The 19,624-nt window shown below is 59.7% G+C and overlaps 3 protein-coding genes across 6 annotated transcripts in view; 2 read left to right on the forward strand and 1 right to left on the reverse strand.

Annotated features, from left to right (window-relative positions):
* TNS1 (tensin 1) overlaps positions 1-510 on the forward strand; it is a 40,008-nt gene extending 39,498 nt beyond the window's left edge. Inside the window, 2 exon segments of the mRNA XM_050711668.1 lie at positions 76-261; positions 382-510. Coding sequence (XP_050567625.1) covers positions 76-261; positions 382-510 — 315 coding nt within the window.
* A 4,491-nt stretch (positions 511-5,001) lies between these two features.
* Positions 5,002-10,645, forward strand: VIL1 (villin 1). Its single transcript, XM_035556095.2, has 19 exons — positions 5,002-5,097; positions 5,442-5,516; positions 5,632-5,828; positions 6,060-6,168; positions 6,331-6,441; positions 6,547-6,749; positions 7,297-7,375; positions 7,477-7,575; positions 7,669-7,822; positions 7,930-8,030; positions 8,160-8,297; positions 8,448-8,606; positions 8,695-8,874; positions 9,030-9,175; positions 9,272-9,416; positions 9,688-9,876; positions 9,982-10,050; positions 10,192-10,326; positions 10,406-10,645. The coding sequence occupies exons 1-19, from the start codon at positions 5,023-5,025 to the stop codon at positions 10,517-10,519; spliced, it is 2,478 nt and encodes an 825-aa protein (XP_035411988.1). The 5' UTR covers positions 5,002-5,022; the 3' UTR covers positions 10,520-10,645.
* A 654-nt stretch (positions 10,646-11,299) lies between these two features.
* USP37 (ubiquitin specific peptidase 37) overlaps positions 11,300-19,624 on the reverse strand; it is a 37,294-nt gene continuing 28,969 nt past the window's right edge. For all 4 annotated transcript variants that reach the window (XM_050711761.1, XM_050711762.1, XM_035556049.2 and 1 more), the window contains 4 exons: positions 18,128-18,243; positions 16,489-16,558; positions 15,976-16,114; positions 11,300-15,168 (listed from right to left, as the gene is read on the reverse strand). In XM_050711761.1, the coding sequence (XP_050567718.1) occupies positions 15,081-15,168; positions 15,976-16,114; positions 16,489-16,558; positions 18,128-18,243 (413 nt within the window). In that variant the 3' untranslated portion in view covers positions 11,300-15,080. The remainder of the gene's footprint in view (positions 15,169-15,975; positions 16,115-16,488; positions 16,559-18,127; positions 18,244-19,624) is intronic.

Raw genomic sequence — 19,624 nt, forward strand, 5'->3', positions numbered from 1 at the left:
CCTTCGTCCCCCTTCGTCCCCCCCGCCCCGTGGGCACCCCCGGGTGACACCCCCCCCCCCCCCCCCCCCCCGCAGTACGCGGACCCCGTGGCCGACCTGCTGGACAAATGGGGGGCTTTCCGCGCCCGGCTCTTCCGCGAGTCGTGCGTCTTCCACCGCGGCAACTACGTCAAGGACCTGAGCCGCCTGGGCCGCGACCTGCGCCGCATCATCATCGTGGACAACTCGCCCGCCTCCTACATCTTCCACCCGGACAACGCCGTACGTACCCCACGTTCGGTTTTTTTGGTTTTTTTTTTTTTTTTTTTTTTTTGGGGGGGGGGGGGGTCAGGCCCCGCGGGGACAGGGTGCCGAGGTCCTGAGCCCGGTGCGCTCCCGCAGGTGCCGGTGGCCTCGTGGTTCGACAACATGGCGGACACGGAGCTGCTGGACCTGCTGCCCTTCTTCGAGAGGCTCAGCAAGGTGGACGACGTTTACACAGTGCTCAAGAAACACCGGACTAACAGCTAGTGGCACGCGGCGGTGGTGGCAGCTCGGGCCGGGGCGGGGGGGGGGGGCTGCGCGGGTTTTTTTTTCCCCCCTCCTCCCCCCCCCCCCCACCTCGCCCCGCTTGCCCTCCCCGTCTCCCCTTTTGCTCGCCGCGACGGTCACGGTCGGTGCCCCCGCCGCGGGAGATGGGTGTCCCCCTTCCCGCGCAGAAGAGGGGGGCCCCGGGGGGGGGCCCTCTGCCATGCTGTGCTGGGGATGTGCTGGGGGGGGGGGGGCCCGTCCGCTCCCCGCCCCCCGCCTCCCCTCTCCATCCCGTGCCCCCTCCCCGAAACGGTTCTCAGGTCCTTTTCCCCTCCGCGTCCCCCGGAGTGGGGAGGGGGGGGGTCAGCAGCTGCTGCTTTCCACTGCCTTTTTTTTTGGGGGGGGCACTGAGCCCCCCCCCCCTCTGGGGTCTGCCTGCTGGGGGGGCTGGCAGCCCTTGGCCTCCACTGGGGGGCCCCAACACCCCCAAACGTGGCTCCTGTTGGTCTCGGGGCGTGGGGCCGCCGCCGTGCCCCCCAGCTCTGCCCTTGGTGCAGCTGATCACCTCGGGGGGGGGGCACGTCTCCACCCCCCTCGTGCCTTCTGGTGCCCCCCCACCTCTGCGGGGGGAGTTTTGGGGGGGGCAGCCCGGCCTCTGGGCTGAGCCCCTGGCTGTAAGCGCCCCCCACGTGCCTTGGGACGCCAAGTCTCCATGTCCCCCCCCCGACCCGCAATATAGGGCTGCCTGCCTTGGGGGGGGGGGGCGCGCTCCTAAATCACCCCCCTCCGACCTCATTTTCTTCCCACGGGGGGGGGGTCTGGCGGCCTCCCCCCACTCCCAGTTATGCTGCGTCAATGGGAGCCCCTCCAGCCAGCAGCGGGGGTGTCCCCTGCCTCGCGGGGGGGCCACGTGCCCCCCGTCCCCCTCCCGGCGCAGCACCACCAAAGGCTGTGACTCCCGGGTGGGGGGACCCCATCCAAGCCTTAGCGTGCCCCCCGGCCCCCCCCCCGGCCTTACACCAGCCCCGGGCCCCCCCTCACCCCAGCCTCGAGGGGACAGGGGCTCTCAGGGAGGGGGGTGTCTTTTTTTTTTGGGGGGGGGGGTGGTGCGGTTTTTTTAGAGTCGCTATATGGACAATGTCTCGTATATTTTTAGGGGGAAAAAGCAACGGTTTCCCAAAAATTCAAGGGTGCCTTTTTACCGCTGTGCCAGGGCAAAAGGAGGTCTTTTTTTTTTTGGGGGGGGTGGGGGGGGGGGTAAGGGAGAGAAGGGTTTTTAACTCTCCGTTGCTGTCCGTCTGTCCGTCCGTCCCCCGCGGGTGCTGCCCCTCCCCAAATGCTGGGGGCCAAGGTGGGGAGGAGGAGGAGGGGGAGGGGGGGGGGTCCCCCTGGGTCTGCCCCCACCTCCGCACCCTGCCCGGGCCCGATCCTGCCCCTCCGGCGAGGTCCAGCTCAGCACTTTATTAGACAAGTCAAACGGCACCGGCACCCACCGGGTGCGCCCTTGGGTGTCCCAGGGGGGTTGGGGTGGGGTGGGGTGGGGTGGGGGCGGCGTGCGGAGGGGGGGGGTCGGGGTCGGGGGGGTTGGGGGGGGGGGGGTGGGGGCCGGGGACCAGATCCAAGTGCCTTGGTGTGATTAAAGCTGTCGAAGCCTCCTGGGAAGGGGCCCGAGCTGCGGTGTGCGTGTGCACGCGGCGGTGTTTGCGGCGCTGGGTGTGCGAGCACGTGGGTGTGCATGTGGGTGTGCATGTGGGTGTGCATGTGGGTGTGCGAGCACGTGGGTGTGCATGTGGGTGTGCAAGGACCTGGGTGTGCAAGGACCTGGGTGTGCACGTGGGTGTGCAAGCACGTGGCGTGTGCCCGTGCGCGGGTGTCTCGCTGTGTGCGCACACGCGTGTGCGCAGGGTGCGCCCCAGGGCCCCCAGCCCCTATCTACAAGCCCTCGGTGTCCCTGGGCGGGGGGGGGGGGGGCACACCCGGGGGGGGGGGGGCTGAATTCCCCACGAGGGCTCAGAGCTCCCCTGGGAAACTTCCCCGGTTTCCCCCCAGCGAGGTGTCGGAGCCCCCGTCAGGCTGGGGGGCAGCGGGGGGCGGTTGCGTGCCTTGGCCCCACGCCTCTCCTCCTTAATGAAGTCTCTGTCCTCCCCGACGGCTGCGCTAATTACTGAGTTCATTAGTGGCCCTGCGGGGCCGGCTGGGGGGCCCCAGGAGGGGGGGTCCCCGCTGCTGTCCCCCCACCCCTGTGCCACCAGCGGGCTGAGCCCCGGGACGCGGCCACCGAGCGGAGAGCGGCCACCAGGGTGTCCCCCCCCAAAAAAAAATCAGCCCCACGCCCCCCCCACGGGGGGCTCTGCGCCCAGGTAAGGGGGACAGGGCGTGGGGTCCTGCTCGGGGGTGGGAGCTGGGGGGGTCGAGGGGGCACCCCTTTTTGGGGGCTGAACCGCCCCCCCCCCCCCCCCCCCCAGGCCGGCTGAGCCCTCGCTGTCCCCTTGGGGCTCCCCAGGGCCACGCGGGCGCAGGATGCGGCTGTGGCCCGGTGCTGGCTCAGCAGGGCGGGGGCGATAAGGCTGTGACAATCCTGCGATAAGCAGGGGATGGGCGACGCCAGGGGCCTGCCTGCCCTCGGTGCCAGCGTCATGTGGGACCCCCCCCCCCCCCCCTCCCTTGCACCCCCAGAGCCACCCTCGGGCCACCGGGCGGGATTTTGGGTGGCACAGGATGGGGACAGGAGGGATGGGGACAGCTCAGCCACAGGACGTGGGTTGGAATTGGGGGTGGGGGCAGGTGAGCCCCATCCTGGCACTGCTGGAGGGGTCCCCAGCCGCCTGCCGCGGGTGTCCCTGGGGTGTCCCCGCTGGCCACGTCCCGGCCCAGCCCCAGGGGACCCAGCTCGGTGCGTGCGAGGCCACGGAGCGAAACAGAAAGCGAGCGGCGACGGGCAGGAGCCGCCCCGTTCCGGCAGCCCCAAGCCCGGGTGAGGCACACGGGGCACTTGGGGCAATTCCCAGCCCTCTGCGGGCTTTCACCCAGCCTGGGGGGGTTAAAAGGGGGTGCTTCAAGCATGGCTCCGTAGGGCTTGGCTGCTCCGGATCCCCCATGGTGGGGTTTGGGAGCATCTCCACGTCCCGCTTGCTCCCCAGCTCCCACGGGGACGCGGCCGTTGGCACCTGCCTCGTCCCCTCCCTGTGCCACCCAGCGTGGGCCGACACCGGGCAGCTCGGTGCCGCGGGCAGCGGGTGCCACCCTGAGCCCAGCAAGGCCCGGGGGGGTGTCATTACCCCCTGAGTAACGGGGCTCCGGGGGCGCCCCGAAGCCTCGGAGGGATGCGGGGACCTTGACTCCGGGGTGTTCCTGCCCTTATATGGTGAACACGGGCAGGGACACTTGGGGACAAAGGTCTCCTCGCTGCTGGCACCCCGGCACTTCGCCCAGGTACGCGCACCTCGTGCCCAGCTCCGCGGGGAAGGTGAGGGGATGGGGACGGGGAGGGCGACACGTCCCGGTGCCGCCGCTGCTGACGGCACCGGGGTGGCGTGGGGACAGGGCCGGGCAACGCACCCTGACGGCTCTCGGGGGGCTGCGCTGGGTAGATGTCCCCCCCCCACCACCACCCCGTGCTCCGTGGGATGGGGATGTGGCGGGTTTGGGGCAGTGGAGTGGGAACGGGGTGTTTGGGGGGGGGGATGGAGAGGACACCCCTCTGCTGGGCACCGCTCACTCTCCCCTGCCAGGGTGTACGGGGGGGGGCTGTGCCAATGGTGGGTGCCCGAGCCCCCCGCCTGCTTGTCCTGCATCCCCTGGGGGGCACGGCCCAGGTGGGGGTGTCGGGGGCCGCCGGGATGCTGTGGGACACAGGGGTGAGGGGGGGGCTTGCAGGGGACGGCGGGGGGCTTGGGAGGAGGCAGAGCCCAGCAGCACGATGGGCAGGGGGTGTGCGGTGGGAGGGTGAGGGGGTGGGCGTGTGTGTGTCCGTGGGTGTGCGTGCACACATGTGCAAGTATGTGAGTGTGCACGCAGGGCCATGAGCGTGCCATGCGTGGGGACAAGGGGGAACGGGGCCATTGTGCAGCGCTGTCACCCAGGTGTGGCCGCTGCGCCGGGGATGTCCCGTGCCCAGGCAGCGGGGTGGGACATGGGGACACCGGGACGTGGGGACACCGGGACGTGGGGACACCGGGACGTGGGGACACCAGGGTGTGGGGACACCAAGGGCACATCACTCCCACGCCCCTGCCCACCACAGACCCTGGCACAGTCCGGGACGCCCACCGGCCCCCGTCAGCAGCCGTGGCACTGCTGGGGGGGGGCTGCACCCCGCTCGGTGCCCGCAGCCCCGGGCCCCCCTCACCTCCCGCAGCCCCGCAGGGGGTTTAGGGCCCGGCCGGCTGTAGGGCAGCAGATGGCCCGGCCGGCTGGCTGCAGCCCAGCCCTTAATGAGGCCGCCTGCCGCTACCGCTAACGAGGGTGTTGGCGACGCCCCGGCAGGTCCCCTTGCCTGCAGCAGCCAGCACCATGGCGGAGCTCAGCGCCCAGGTCACCAGGAAGCTGAACACGACCACCCCGGGCATCCAGATATGGAGAATCGAGGTGGGTCCCGTGGCTTTTGGGGGGGGCTGTCCCCTGTGTGATGCCCTGGAGGGGAGGCACGGTGCCGGGAGGGGGGGGGCACAGCGTGGGCACCCATCGCCTGCGCATCCCCTGGGTGCCTCCAAAGGGGTCGGAGCCCCCTAAGGGTGGGCAGTTTGGGGGGTGGGGGGCAGAGGGAAGACCCCCCCCCCCCCCATCCCCTTTGTACATCACCAGTGCCCGGTTTGGGGGTGTCAGCGCAGCACCCAGGCTTGGGTTTTGGGGCTGGGCACAGTGGGGCGCGCAGGGCTGGGGTGCCTGCGGGCTGCCCCCCGGTTCTCACGCAGGGTCCCTTCCTCCCGCAGAGCATGGAGATGGTGCCGGTGCCCACCAAGAGCTACGGCAACTTCTACGAGGCGGATTGCTACGTCCTGCTCGCGGTAGGGTGCCGGGGGGGGGGGGGGGGGGACCGGGGGTGCTGCGGGGTGCCCCTGGCCGTGATGGCCCGGGGACACGGGGCGCCCGGCCCTTCTAGCGGGGACCCCTGTCCTGCAGACGCGCAAGACCGGGAACAACTTCAGCTACAACATCCACTACTGGCTGGGCAAGGAGTCGAGCCAGGACGAGCAGGGGGCGGCTGCCATCTACACCACGCAGATGGACGAGCACCTGGGCTCGGTGGCCGTGCAGCACCGCGAGGTGCAGGGCCACGAGAGCGAGACGTTCCGCGCGTACTTCAAGCAGGGGCTCATGTACGTCGGGCAACCCGCTCGGCCTCAAGGGGGGGTCCTCAAAGGGGGGGGGGGGGGAGCAGGGACGGGTCCCCCATGGGGATGCCTCTGCCCTCGGGCGGCGGGCTTGGAGCCGGTCTCGCTCCAGCCACTGCTCGCGCTGCTGGGGGTGGGGGGGGTCCCTGCGCACAGAGGCGCGAGGGGGTGGGAAGGGGGGGGGGCCAGGGCTCACGGCACGTTCACCACCCCCAGATATAAGAAAGGTGGGGTGGCCTCGGGCATGAAGCACGTGGAGACCAACACCTACAATGTCCAGCGCCTGCTGCACGTGAAGGGCAAGAAGAACGTGGTGGCAGCAGAGGTGAGTTAGGGGACCGAGGTCACCACCCTCCTGCCCCATCCTCAGCCCCGAAAAAGCCCTGTCGGGGCAGGGAGGAGGGGGCGCAGACACCTGCGAGCGGGACAGGTGGAAGGGGGGGGGGGAGGGCTCACGTCCTGACCCCCCCCCCCCATCCCGCTGCAGGTGGAGATGAGCTGGAAAAGCTTCAACCGGGGCGACGTCTTCCTGCTGGACCTGGGCCAGCTCATCATCCAGTGGAACGGCCCCGAGAGCAACCGTGCCGAGAGGCTGAAGGTACGGCGGGGGGGGGGGGGTGGGGGGGGGGGGACAGCTGCCCCGTGCCCCTATCCCCGGTGCTGGGCCCCCCCCAAGCCGTGCTGACCCTATCCCCGGGGGCAGGCGATGACCCTGGCCAAGGATATTCGGGACCGCGAGCGCGGGGGGCGCGCCAAGGTCGGCGTGGTGGACGGCGAGGACGAGGGCGCCACGCCGGAGCTGGTGCAGGTCCTGCTGCAAGTGCTGGGCGAGAAGCGGGACATCAAGGCGGCCATCCCCGACGACAAAGTGGACCAGATCCACAACAGCTCCCTCAAGCTCTACCAGTGAGTTGCTGGGGACGGGCTGCCCTCACGGGGCTGCGAGGTGCCAGGGTGGCGCAGCACCCTGCATCCCCAGCATGGGGTCCCACAAACCCCATCTCCAAGGACAGCCAGGGGGAAGGGACAAAGCCACCACAGGGGACAGGTCCTTTGGGTGCCGTTGGAGCGGGGGGGAGCCCCCGGTGCCCATGGGGTTGGTACCCAATGGCTGGTACAGAGAAGCCCACAAGTGCCACCGACGCCTTCAAACGCAGTGGCACGTCCCTGGTTAAGCCGAGTGTCCCCGTCCCATCTGACACCCCCATCCCTCACCACGGCCACTTGCACTGTGGGCAGGGCTGGATGCGCCCCTGCTGCATGGCACAGCAAGCTGCAAAACCGTCTGCAACCGTGGTGGGACAAGGGGGTCCTTGGGTACCAGCTGGGACTGGGGTGGCAGTGGGGAAGGGGAGGGGGAAGGGGCCCCCAGCCCTGCCACCCCAACGTGGGGCTGGGGAGGGCGTTTCCCAGCCCTGTTCCTACCCTTCCCTCCTCTCTCTCGCCCCACCAGCGTGTCTGATGCCAGCGGGAACCTGGTCATACAGGAGATAGCCATTCGCCCCCTGACTCAAGACATGCTCCAGCATGAGGTGCGTCACCCGTGGGATGCTCAGGAGGGATGCCCCTTTTTCCTGGCAGCTTAATTAGGACCTTGGCAGGTCTTAATTTCTGCCGTCGCCCCCTCTCCCAGGACTGCTACATCCTCGATCAAGGCGGTCACAAGATCTTCGTGTGGAAGGGCAAGAACTCCAACAAGGAGGAGAAGCAGCAGGCAATGAGCAGGGCCCTGGTGAGTTTTTGGGGCTGGCTTGGTTTGGGGATTGCCGCTCCCTGGGAAGGGCCAGGCACCCCAAACCCGTGCCCTGGCTCTGGCTCCCCCCAGGGCTTCATCAAAGCCAAGAACTACCCGTCCAGCACCAGCGTGGAGACGGAGAACGACGGGTCTGAGTCGGCCATCTTCAGGCAGCTCTTCCAGAAGTGGACCGTCCCCTCGCAGAGCAGCGGGCTGGGCAAGACCCACACCGTGGGCAAAGTGGGTGAGTGCCCCCGGGGGGCCGGTGCCACAGGACGCCCCGGGTCGGGCTGGGGGTGCTCGAGGGGGGGTTCCCCCCGCCCCAGGCTCAGCCCTCGCGCTTCCCTGCAGCCAAGGTGGAGCAGGTGAAGTTCGACGCCACCACGCTGCACGCCAAGCCCCAGATGGCCGCCCAGCAGAAGATGGTGGATGATGGATCCGGGGAGGTGGAGGTAGGCTGTGGGAAGCACGCGGGACCCCTTTGGGGCTCCCCCAGGCTGTGCGGGGAGATGCCGTGGGGGTGCCGGTGCGGTGGGGCTGAGGGTGCGCCAGCCTCACCAGCACCGTCCTCGTCCCGCCAGGTCTGGCGCGTGGAGAACCAGGAGCTGGTGCCCGTGGACAAGCGGTGGTTGGGCCACTTCTACGGCGGGGACTGCTACCTGGTGCTCTACACCTACTACGTGGGGCCCAAGGTGAACCGCATCATCTACATCTGGCAGGTGAGACCCCAGGCCCTTGTCCCACCATCCAGCGGGACGGTGCAGGGCAGGGCCACCGAACCGGGGGGGGCTCTGCTCCCGTGCACAATTCCTCCACGGGTCGTCCCCCTCCACGGTGGGTATCCCAACGAGGGGAATTTCCCTGCCCAGGGCCGCCAAGCCAGCGCGGACGAGCTGGCCGCCTCAGCCTACCAAGCCGTCATCCTGGACCAGAAGTACAACAACGAGCCCGTGCAGGTCCGCGTCACCATGGGCAAGGAGCCGGCGCACTTGATGGCCATCTTCAAGGGCAGGATGGTGGTGTACGCGGTGAGTGGGGGCCGGGGGAGCAGCGGGAGGGCCAGCCGGGGGCACCGGGGGTGACCTCCCGTCCCTGTGCCCTCCCCGTTGTCCCCAGGGCGGCACCTCGCGGGCGAGCAGCACGGAGCCCATGCCCTCCACCCGCCTCTTCCAAGTGCACGGCACCAACGAGTACAACACCAAGGCCTTCGAGGTGCCCGTCCGTGCCTCTTCCCTCAACTCCAACGACGTCTTCGTGCTCAAGACCCCCAGCTGCTGCTACCTCTGGTATGGGAAGGTGGGTACCGCCCTGCCCAGCGCTGCCGCTGGGCACCGGGGGGCTGCAGCCCTGGAGGAACATCTTCATCTCCTCCTCCTCCTCCTCCTCCTCCTCCTCCTCCTTGGGGGGATGTGGTGGGGATGGGTGCCGGAGCGGCCGTGCTCACTCTGCAGGGCTGCAGCGGGGACGAGCGCGAGATGGGCAAGACGGTGGCCGACATCATCTCCAAGACGGAGAAGCCGGTGATCGCGGAGGGGCAGGAGCCCCCCGAGTTCTGGGTGGCCCTGGGGGGCAAGTCCCAGTACGCCAACAACAAGAGGTACCAGCTCCGTGCCCCCGGCATCCCACAGTGTCCCCAAATCCCTTGGCCCATTTCCACCACTGCCGTGCCCCCCCCCCCCCCCCCCCCCTCCAGGCTGCAGGAAGAGAACTCCTCCATGCCCCCCCGGCTCTTTGAGTGCTCCAACAAGACGGGCAGGTTCCTGGCCACCGAGATCGTAGACTTCACTCAGGATGACCTGGATGAAAATGACGTTTACCTGCTGGACACCTGGGACCAGGTGCGCTGGGGGCAACACAGGGGCAGGGGAGGCTTTGATCCCGCAAGCCAATGTCCCCAAGGGGGGGGTGGAGGACCTGTAGCACCAGAGGTGGTGGGATGGGAGCCTGGAAACCCCCTCCCCGCTGTTTTTATCCAGCCCCCTCATTCCAGGGATGGCTGAGGATGGGTGCCCAGTGCCCATCCCTGGGGACAGATCCTGCGTGTCCCCAGCCACGGGTCCCCAAGGGCCTTGTCCCACCCCAGTGCTGGACACGGTGACCCCGCCGCAGGTTTTCTTCTGGATCGGGAAAGGGGCCAGCGAGGCGGAGAAGGAGGCGGCGGCGGTGATGGCGCAGGAGTACCTGCGGAGTGACCCCAGCGGGCGCGACCTGGACACCCCCATCATCGTGGTGAAGCAGGGCTGCGAGCCCCCCACCTTCACTGGCTGGTTCCTGGCCTGGGACCCTCTCTGCTGGAGCGTGAGTCACAGCGGGGGGGGGGCATGGAGGTGGGGACCCGGCTGGGATCTGGCCCTGGCCAGCATCCCGGGGTGGGGGCACTGAGCATTTCTGTCCCCCTGCCAGGACAAGAAATCCTACGAGGAGCTCAAAGCCGAGCTGGGGGACACCAGCAACATCGGGCAGCTCGTGTCTGTGAGTGTCACGGGGAGGGGGGGGACCGCTGGTGGCCTCGGCGGGGGGCCACGAGGAGCTGCGAGGCGAGGGGATGGCAGCGTCCATCGCCTGGTGACCCTGTCCCCGACGTGACTTTGTCCCCCCCCCCCCCCCCACCAGGGGCTCACTTCCAAGGAGGTCTTCACGGCCACCACCACCCTGACGCCCACCAAGCTGGAGACCTTCCCCCTGGACGTGCTGCTGAACACGGCGGCCGAGGACCTGCCGCGGGGCGTGGATCCCAGCAGGAAGGAGGTGAGCCGGGTGGGGGGCTCGGGGGGGCGCAGGTGGGTGAAGCCCCGCAGCTTAAGCTCAGCCTCGTCTCTTCCCCCAGCAACACCTCTCCGACCAGGACTTCCAGGCTGTTTTCGGCATGAACCGCGCTGCCTTCGGCAACCTGCCCTTGTGGAAACAACAGAACCTCAAGAAGGAGAAAGGACTCTTCTAGGGCGGGAGCCCTCGAGTTTATTGTTGATAAATAAATGGGTTTGGAGCAGGGCTGTATCTCCCCCCCCAGCCCCTGAGCGCAGACCGGTTACGGGGCTGATTTGGCAAATAAAAGACAGTGGGGGCACGTAAAGGCTGCAGCACGGTTCTTGATTCGGCACCGAGACGGCACGGGGGACGGCCACTCTTCACTCCCCCCCCCCAGCCCCGGTTTGCTCGAGGGGATGCACAAAGGCGGGGCTGGACTTGCCCCAGTGCCCCCCGCTCTCCCACAGCCCCAAGTCCCCGGGGCCAGCCCTGCTGGGGAGCTGGGGCTCTTCTCCCGTCCCACCTCGGCGCCTGCTCCAGGCTAAAGGTCTCGTATACAGCCCGAGCCGCTCCCTGCGTTATCAGCGAGCCCATGCATAAACCTCGGTAAATACTTGCGGTACCAAAGGTAAAAGCAGCAAGCCGGGGCAGGGGAAGCATGGGGACAGCACCTGCTGGGGACACCAGGCGCAGGGCAGCTCCCTGGGGCGGATGAGCAGGGCTGCGGGAGCGCAGAGGCACGGAGGAGGTGTCACGGGGTGCAGCTGTGGGTTTTGGGGTGCTCTCCAGGGACAGGCTGCTGTTGGCACGCCCCGGGACTCGCCGCACATGCAGGCAGGATGGCACCAGGCACCGGAGCAAAGTCCCAGATAAGGGCGAAGCGAGAGGCGATGCGCACGTGGGGCAGAGGCGTGGTGCCCATCGCCTCCAGCCTCCAACGCGTGGCAAGAAGATCCCACACCAAGAGAGGGTTAATAAAGAGGTTTTAATTTCACAAAAATCTATCTACACATCATTTAAAAGGTGGGGGGGGGGGGAGGGAACAAGAGCAAAAACTGTAAAGAATAAGAGAGGAACAGGTCTGCTAAAACACAGAGAAAAGTGCTGCTCCACATCAACAGTGTAAAGAACCAGAAGTCAGGCGGGAGGCAGGCACCGAGCCAGGCATGTGGTGGCCCCGTGGCAGGTCCTCGGCCACACGCCCCTGGGAGCCCCCGGCGTCACCGCGCGGGCCTGGGGTCCAGCAGCGTCGCTGCACGGACGGTAGCTGCCAGGGGTCCCACACCCCTTTTTCTCTCTTTGGCAGGCGATTACAAGGGTAAGAGCTCCGTGAACAGAAGACAAAACAGACGAGTTATTCCCAGTCCCCCCGGCTCCTCCACCGCCCAGGCACCGCAGTAATCCCCACGCGCCCGGCGCCGGGGTGAAGCGCAGCAGAGCGTGGGGCGGGACAATCAGTCCTGCCTGGTGCAAAACGCTGCGGGCACCACGCCGGGAACCCCCCCCCCAGCTCCTGGGGTACCCATGCTGGGAAGGAAGATGAGCAGGCGTTTGTCATTACGCTCAGCAGGAGGTGGAAGGTGACGCCACTCGGAGCCCCGCTGCTCCTGCTCCTGGTGTGGCAGGCGGCAGCTCCGGCAGGAAACCAGTCCTGGCTTTGCAAAGGCTTTGTGCAGCCCCGCAGGGACCCGCACGCCCAGGCTTCGGTTCAGACACAAACGTTTTCGCATCTATCAGGGCAGAGGAGCAAATCGAGAGCGTATCTTAAGCAGTCACACGATGAAGGGGAGAGAGGAAAGGCAAGATGGGGGAGTTCCTTGTGTTTATATGCTGAATCACACCTGGACTGAAGTAAGCTGATTCAGGAGCGGGTAAGTGTTTAACCACGACTCTGTACAACTGCGGAAAAGCCCAAGAACGGTTTGTAACGTGTCAGACCTGTCAGGGTTTCACAGAGACAGTCCCGACCCATCCCCACTCCGCTACCGCCCGAGGAACCCTACGCTCTTCAGCTGGCCTGGTGCGCACCTAGCAGCTGCCGCCGTGGTAAAGGCCAGGAGTGTTTGTACAGCTTTCGTGTCATTTCCTCTCTGGAAACAGCCAGCGCTAAAAGCCTGCACGCGTGAAGGGGCTGTCACTGCGCTTCTCTACCTGCCCATACCCCGGGGTGGGTCTGCCACCTGGAGGGGCCGACCTTTCTGAACTCTGTGCCACGACACTGCGAGCGGTGGGGAGGTGCCAGCGCAGGGCCCTCGGTGGTCACGCACTCATCCTCCTCCCTGCGGACAGAAAGCTGGCTCCAGCAAGGAAGGGGCTCCACGGACACTCCTGCCAGGGTGATGGTGCAACTGAGCTGCCACGTGCCAAAAAAAACCCAACAAGCTTAAAGTAATTCACAGATGTTTGCAAATTCTTAGCGGCTAGAATATTAAACGAGAACTTCGTTTGCACGAAACAAGGAATGCTGGTTTCAAGCATCAGCTTTCTCACCTCATTCCAAAGAAAAACTGCTTTTAAACACAAGTTAGTGCACTGGAAAGTCGGGCAATGTTTGCTTTTATTATAAATTAGCTGGAGTGCAGCGCCTCGAAAACATCCTTACCACCCAAAAAAGCAGAGCTGACTTCTGAGACTACAGAAATACTGGTTATGTACAGCACTAGCATAGGGTGTGCTCGGGGAAAACAGGTTTGCCCTCTGGATGGAGCAGTCCCTTTGTCACATTTCCAGGGGCAGGGGCGATCAGTTCAAAGGACAGCTCGCGCATCGCCTCCTCTTCCGATTGCCCCCAGCTCTACCAAAATTAGTATCGACAATAGAAAAGTATAATGCTTTGTAATAAATTAACATATATACCATCCCGGCTGCATCTCGCAAGATAAACGCTCCGTCGTGTTCACAACCAAACGTCCACTCCTAGCTCGGAAACCAGAAAGATGTCACCCTGACCAGGTCCACCAGGCTCGCCTGGGCTGGAAGGTCAGTCAGTCTTTTCACCGCCCCGGGGTCCCCAAAGGTCCTGGGGAGGACTATCAGCGGCGGTGGCTGCTGCTCATTGCTGCGCACAGAGGTGAGGAGAGGCCACTGAGGTAGCAACCCCGTGCCAGCCTGCTAGGAGAAGCCCTGGGGCAGAAGTGCCCACGAAAGAGGCGCCCGCTTTTTTTTTTTTTTTTTTTTTTTTTACATCGATGGTTCTGTCTGCTTTGCTTCAGCTGATTTATTCCTGAGAAACTCGTAACGATAGTTTAAAAAAAAAAAAAACACAACAGAAACTATCTCGACAGCATTTTTTTTTTTCTTAAGAAGTCTTTCACCTCTAAAACTCAAGCTGCAAAAATCAGAACTAGAGGCCAAAACAAGAGTAACTACTCTGCTTAATAGCGACAATTTCTCTGAAGTGAGTAAATGCCAACGAAAGGAAACATCTGCCCCTGCTAAATAAGTGCGAAGGTGCTAAAAAAATAAAGTCACTAGGCTTTTTTTTCCCCCTGCTGAAACAAGCTATAAACTGAGCATCATGTCTCTAAATCCAATAAAACACTTCTTTCTAACCGTGCTCTGTTAATGCTGAAGACGAGCTTTCTGAAAGCTTTCCACCTGGTTTAGTTTCACAGTTTGAGCACTCTGTACTCCTTAGAACAGCCACCACATAGCTGCAGTGAAATCCCTCATTCGCTCCTGGGATAAGAGAAGGCCGTAGCAAGACCCTGGTTCAATTACGGAGAAATTCAAGTGTCAGGCAACAGCCTGCAGACCTCGCCTTTTCTCACCGTTTCCACTTCACGATGACCCAGGCCTGCACAGAAAGGGTAACGCTAAAGCACTCCTTCCCTCCAAGGAGGCAAGATGAAAAAGTGGCTGTGGTTCACCTCCTGCTACTGCTCTCCGTCCGCCCCAGCAGCTTCAGTCAGAGTTGGATGGAAGCAGCCCTAAGCAATATAACTTCAGTGCGAAATACCGCGCAACTCGAGAGAGACCTCTCCCCTCCAAAGGGTCCTTAGGAACAATGCAACGAAGGAAATGCAATCAAATAATGGAGCTTGTGAAATAAAAGAAATCACATATATAATCTCACTGCTAAAGAAGGATGACAGTGAATGGTGTAAAAAAGACAGAGCTGCCACCAGGTATGCAATACATTCCACAGCACCAATAGTTTGTTTCCTGGAACCGCATGTAAATAGCAGAGCACTCACAAACCCATGAACGTCAGAACGCATCAGCTCGAGTGATTCCAAAACGCCGGTTAGCGAGACGACTGGCAAGAGCGTACTCAGTGATCTGGGTTTCCAGTGAAAATTACTAACACAATACACGCCAGGTTACAGAATCTATTGCTTAAATTGCTCTTGGAGGAAAAAAAAATAAATGCCAAGTGATATGTAAATCTTCCCCACTCACATCTCGCGGGTGAATGGGCTTTTAAAGTTGAGTCTCTTTTTGCACTTTTTTGTTTTTAAATCAGTTTATGAGCAGCTGTAGTCTTGTGGCTTGATGCAACTCTTTAAGGCTCCATGCTGACAAAATTGTTTGAGGAACAATAAAAACTTCACCACAGGAGGATTGCTCTGGGATGTCAAGGTTTAAAAGTGTGGTTCGGGCCCAGGACTTGCGCAGATGGTTCAGCAAACTGAGTGTCCCATATTTCTAACTTTTGTCTCTTGTTTTGGCCCTGAGCTGTTTGTTACTCCTGCGTGTCTGGCACAAGTTCAGAATCTTTCTTGCTCCTCGGGAGGAACAAGGTGTTTTACTCTTCACAGAGGCTGACGAATTGATCTTCCTACTTCCATGGTAAGTGGCTGTGCGTTTTTTTCTGTTTCTAGTAACTCATCGAAGATATCCCTAGAACACAGGGAAAAAGCAATAGTGAAATTACGTACAGTAAGAAACTGCTACACAAGACAGCCCTGAGGGAATCAGCAACTGGACTAAATCCACTAACTCAGCGTCACGGACTCTGGCAGAGAAAGGTGTCTTATCTGGCATTTCTAAGTAAGGCTCCTTGAATCCCCAAACACTTCTTCTTTTCATTTATTACAATGAAAAAGATCACTGGTAAGCCCCGGAGAACAGTAACAACAGTGAAAGTAAGTCCAGGGTAGTAATAGGATCTGAAGGAACACAAGACACAGTCTGTAGGTCAAGTAGCGTCTTTTACTGGAACAATCAGCTGCGACAGAAAAAGGGGACAAACTTTGAGGCACAAAACCCTTCTTCAGTTGTGTGCCTGAAAAAGCATTACTTCTATCTACAAGCCTCATCTTGCTCGTGTCCTGAGATGACCGGAGCTGCAACAACACAACCACTAGGAGCGGGGATAAGGCCATTTACAAATGTCACAGCACAAAAGGAAAAAAAAATCTCCGTTGTGATTCTTGGTGCAAATAATGCATAACTGAGACGCTGAATCCCTTTTTAAAAAGATGATTTAATGCATCCTTTTAAAACCTTACGCAGTAGTGACATGAAATTCTACGCCTCTGAACTCACAGCACTTTGTCATTCTTGCATGTAATTCTAACTAGAATGTCTTCTGACAAATACACGGAGACACTTTGCATCCCACCAAAGAGGACTAGAGGTAAGAGGAGCACACCATCTCACAAGTGGCAGATAATTACCAGTACCATAATTCCCCAGGACACCTACTTGTGCATGTAGAAGAAGATGTAGCCACTTCGGTCTCTGTCACACTGAACTGTGGTCTCTAGAGTTCTAGACACTTCCAGGTCGTTGTAGGTGAACCAGGACTGCTTCTTGATATCATACACATCACTGATATAATGACCTTGAAAACAGAGAACGCACTTCTCTTTTCATGCTGCAGTTCAAGCAGTAAGCTGGTTAGCTAGGTACCCTGGTCCAACAACCTTCATCAGATTTAAATGCGAAAACACCCTTAGGATCCTGGGCCCTGTGCCTTTCCTGGTCAACGAGCTGGTAACAGGCTCAAGCAGTGCCACAGATCCCATAGGCAGCACTCCACTCACATGTCACAGTTAGGTACCACAACATCCCCACTCCGCTCCCCTGCCAGCAAGCCATGAGGAAAGATCTGCTTTTGCTGTCCAAATTCTCTGCAAGTAACCATGCTATGGTAATTCTGTATCACAGATTTTTAGTCTCGATAGGTGATGAAGATTAAAATATAGTATCTTTTACCTGAAGATGATGTGCTTCCGATATGACTGACAATGCTGATGAGACGATAGGAGTGAGGCAGCTCTCCTGTCTAAAAATAAAGTCCGATTACAGCTTTTAGGCATTCCCTTTTGTCCCATGTAGCTTATGGACAAGATAATTTATATCCAAGATAAGGGCTTTGGCTACTGCCTTTAAAGCTGAAACCCCAACAAGGATTACAGAAACAGACACCCCGGTTCAGACCAGTGGAAGAGTTCTTCAGGTGCCAGATTTTGCACCTGGGACAGGACAACCCCAGCTATATGCAAAGACCAAGGGACGGGAGGCTCGAGAGCAGCCCCACGGAAAGGGATCTGGGGGTTGTGGTCGACAGCAAGTTGCATGTGAGTCAGTGGCGTCCCCTGGCAGCCAAAAGGGCGTCAGGCCCAGCACTGCTAGCGGCCAGGGGAAGGGACTGTCCTGCTCTGCTCTGCGCTGGTGCGGTCTCACCTCCAGTACTGCGTGCGGTTCTGGGTGCCAGAGTTTAAGGAGGACATAAAACTATTAGAGAGCATCCAAAGGAGGGAAACAACGATAGTGAAGGGTCTAGAGGGCAAGACGTATGAGCAGCGGCTGAGGTCCCTTGGGTTGTCCAGCCCGGAGCAGAGCAGGCTGAAGGGAGGCCTCATGGCGGCCTGCAGCTCCCTCACGAGGGGAGCGGAGGGGCAGGCGCTGAGCTCTGCTCTCTGGGGACAGCGACAGGACCCGAGGGAACGGCATGGAGCTGGGACAGGGGAGGGTCAGGCTGGGCGTTAGGGAAAGGTTCTGCACCCAGAGTGTGCTCAGGCACTGGGACAGGCTCCTCAGGGCAGCGGTCACAGCACTGAGCTGCCGGAGTTCAAAAAGCGTTTGGGCAACGCTCTCAGACACATGGTCTGATTTTTGTGTGGTCCTGTGCAGACCCAAGAGTTGGACTCAATGATCCTCGTGGGTCCCTTCCAACTTGGGATATTCTGAAAAGTGGGAAAAAGTTCCTCATCATATTTTGTCTTTCAGCAAGCCAATAAAAATGCAAAGAAGCCAGGCTGACCTCAGAACAGATGCTGACATGAGCTCTACTCTGCAAAGTTTCCTAAACAACCACTTCCTGAGCAACTTCCACTGATGTCAGAATCAATCAGAAAAGCAAAATGGGAACGGCACACTTACTTCTGAAATATTAAAGATATACCCTTGATAATGGTATATAGATTTGACAGCTAATACCAAATATATGGCCCAGATTCTCTCATCCTGCACCTGTAATGTCAGCAGACAGTGCTCTCTTCATATGCAGGAGACATGCTCTGTCTATTCACTGACAATAAAACTAAATGATGGTAATTGGCTTTTGAAAATTATTTCTTTACCTTCTTAGACCAGGAAGCTTGACTGATATGATTAATTGACCACACTCTTAAAATGTAACTCTTGGTTTAAGAGTAAGAAAATTGGTAAAGAATTGTAAAAAAAATATCAAAAACAATTAGGTATTTTTCTGTCTTTCCATTTTTCATCATAAAGGAGCTTTCTAAGACTAAACAAGTACGTCTGCTCTTTAAAACTACCTCTAACACTAAGCTGATGATGAAGAAGAGGGTGTATTTCTCAGTTAAACTTTTGGAGTCATAGATCACACCTCAGCATTTCTTTTCAGCTCTTCTGCTTCAGCTTCTGAATACTCCATGTCAAGAACATCCTCATTTCCAGAGTCTTCATCAGAACCAACGCTGTCCAGGAGAGAGCTGTTAAACTCTAAATAGCATGGAAACAACAACGTAGTGTGAGAATCCACAGCGCCCACAGGAATTCACAACAGGTTGAGGTATATTTACCTTCATAAACAGGTACAATAAAACACTAATGCTACAAGCTTCTTTTCCATGGAAAGCAGGAGATGTTGGAATTTCCACATAAAAACAATCTCCCCCTTCCCCAGCTTGTGAAAGCAATAATTAAGGAAAGTATCTTGGACTACAGAATTAATTTTGGCATAATCTCTCTAATACTTTTACAGAAGTGCACTGTGACAGTGACAGATGGGTGACAAAAGAGCAGTTAAATACCCAGTTCTCTCCAGAGCACTGGTGGTCTACAGCCAGAACTGACGTTAAAAGAAGTGCAGCCAGTTTGGTCAGTGAACTGTAAGTTCAGCAACGAGAAGCTATGAATTACAGTTTGAAACTATAAGTTGCATTAACAAAGTGCATTTTTCAATTAAAACTGGCACCAAATTGCTACTGCTGGCAGCAGGCATCTCTTTATTGTTTTCAATGGTAAGAAGGCTGCTCGCCACAGGAACTTCCAGTTTGCTTGGCTGAGCAAAATGCAGGCAGCGCTCTGCAAAGAGCCGGAAGGCACCGCTGCTCCCTGTACACGCTGTTCCAAACTTCCTGGGATTTTGCAGCTACCCGACTAATTTAGGATTTTGTACAGTACTCATTAGGAGAAGCGGCTGCGCTTTCACCAGCTAAATTAAAGCTATGAAGTCCTGAGTGGATGAGAAGTTGTGATGAACAGGACACTGCTCAGGATTGATTTACCTTGGTTTTTTTTTTTTGTTTTTTTTTTTAAAGGCACTACCATGCCAGTTACAATGGAAATGTTTTGCCAAAGAGACTCTGCTTTCACTGTTAAATCACGAGACCCTGGATTAGTATAATCTTCTGCGAAGTTTATAGATTAATCCCTTTAACTGAGAGTATTTTACTGCTGGTTTCCACACGCTTCATTCAGACTATGTAAGCTAGACAAACACAGCCACTTAGGCAGGTCTCCGTAGCATTTACCACAGGTATTGCTAAGCCCCCAGCCGTTCCTGGATGACAAGTGGGTCTTTGATGGCAGCACCACTGTGAAACCAAGACAAATTCTACCAGCTCTATGTTCAAGATTATAAGCATCTCCTTAAACAACTGCTGGTTGAGGCTTTACAAATGACACAGTAGCAAGTTGAGAAGCATGAGGCAATGCTCGTGTTTAAGTCAAGCGACAGCAAATCCAAAGGAGGACGGATTTCTAGCCTTGAATTCCTCCAGGCCACCTGACTTGGGTTTACACAGTTTTCAGCTTATTGTTCCTCAGAAGGAAACAGGTTCATTCAGTAATAGCTGAGGGCCTTTAAAGGTGCCTAAGC

The sequence above is a fragment of the Cygnus atratus genome, chromosome 6 (assembly GCF_013377495.2).
Source record: "Cygnus atratus isolate AKBS03 ecotype Queensland, Australia chromosome 6, CAtr_DNAZoo_HiC_assembly, whole genome shotgun sequence".
NCBI lineage: Eukaryota > Metazoa > Chordata > Aves > Anseriformes > Anatidae > Cygnus > Cygnus atratus.

Coding starts and splice junctions, on each gene's coding strand:
- VIL1 (XM_035556095.2), top strand. CDS start 5,023: ATGGCGGAGCTCAGCGCCCAGGTCACCAGGAAGCTGAACACGACCACC. Junction 6,169..6,330: donor AGAACGTGGTGGCAGCAGAG/GTGAGTTAGGGG, acceptor ATCCCGCTGCAG/GTGGAGATGAGCTGGAAAAG. Junction 7,576..7,668: donor AGGCAATGAGCAGGGCCCTG/GTGAGTTTTTGG, acceptor GGCTCCCCCCAG/GGCTTCATCAAAGCCAAGAA.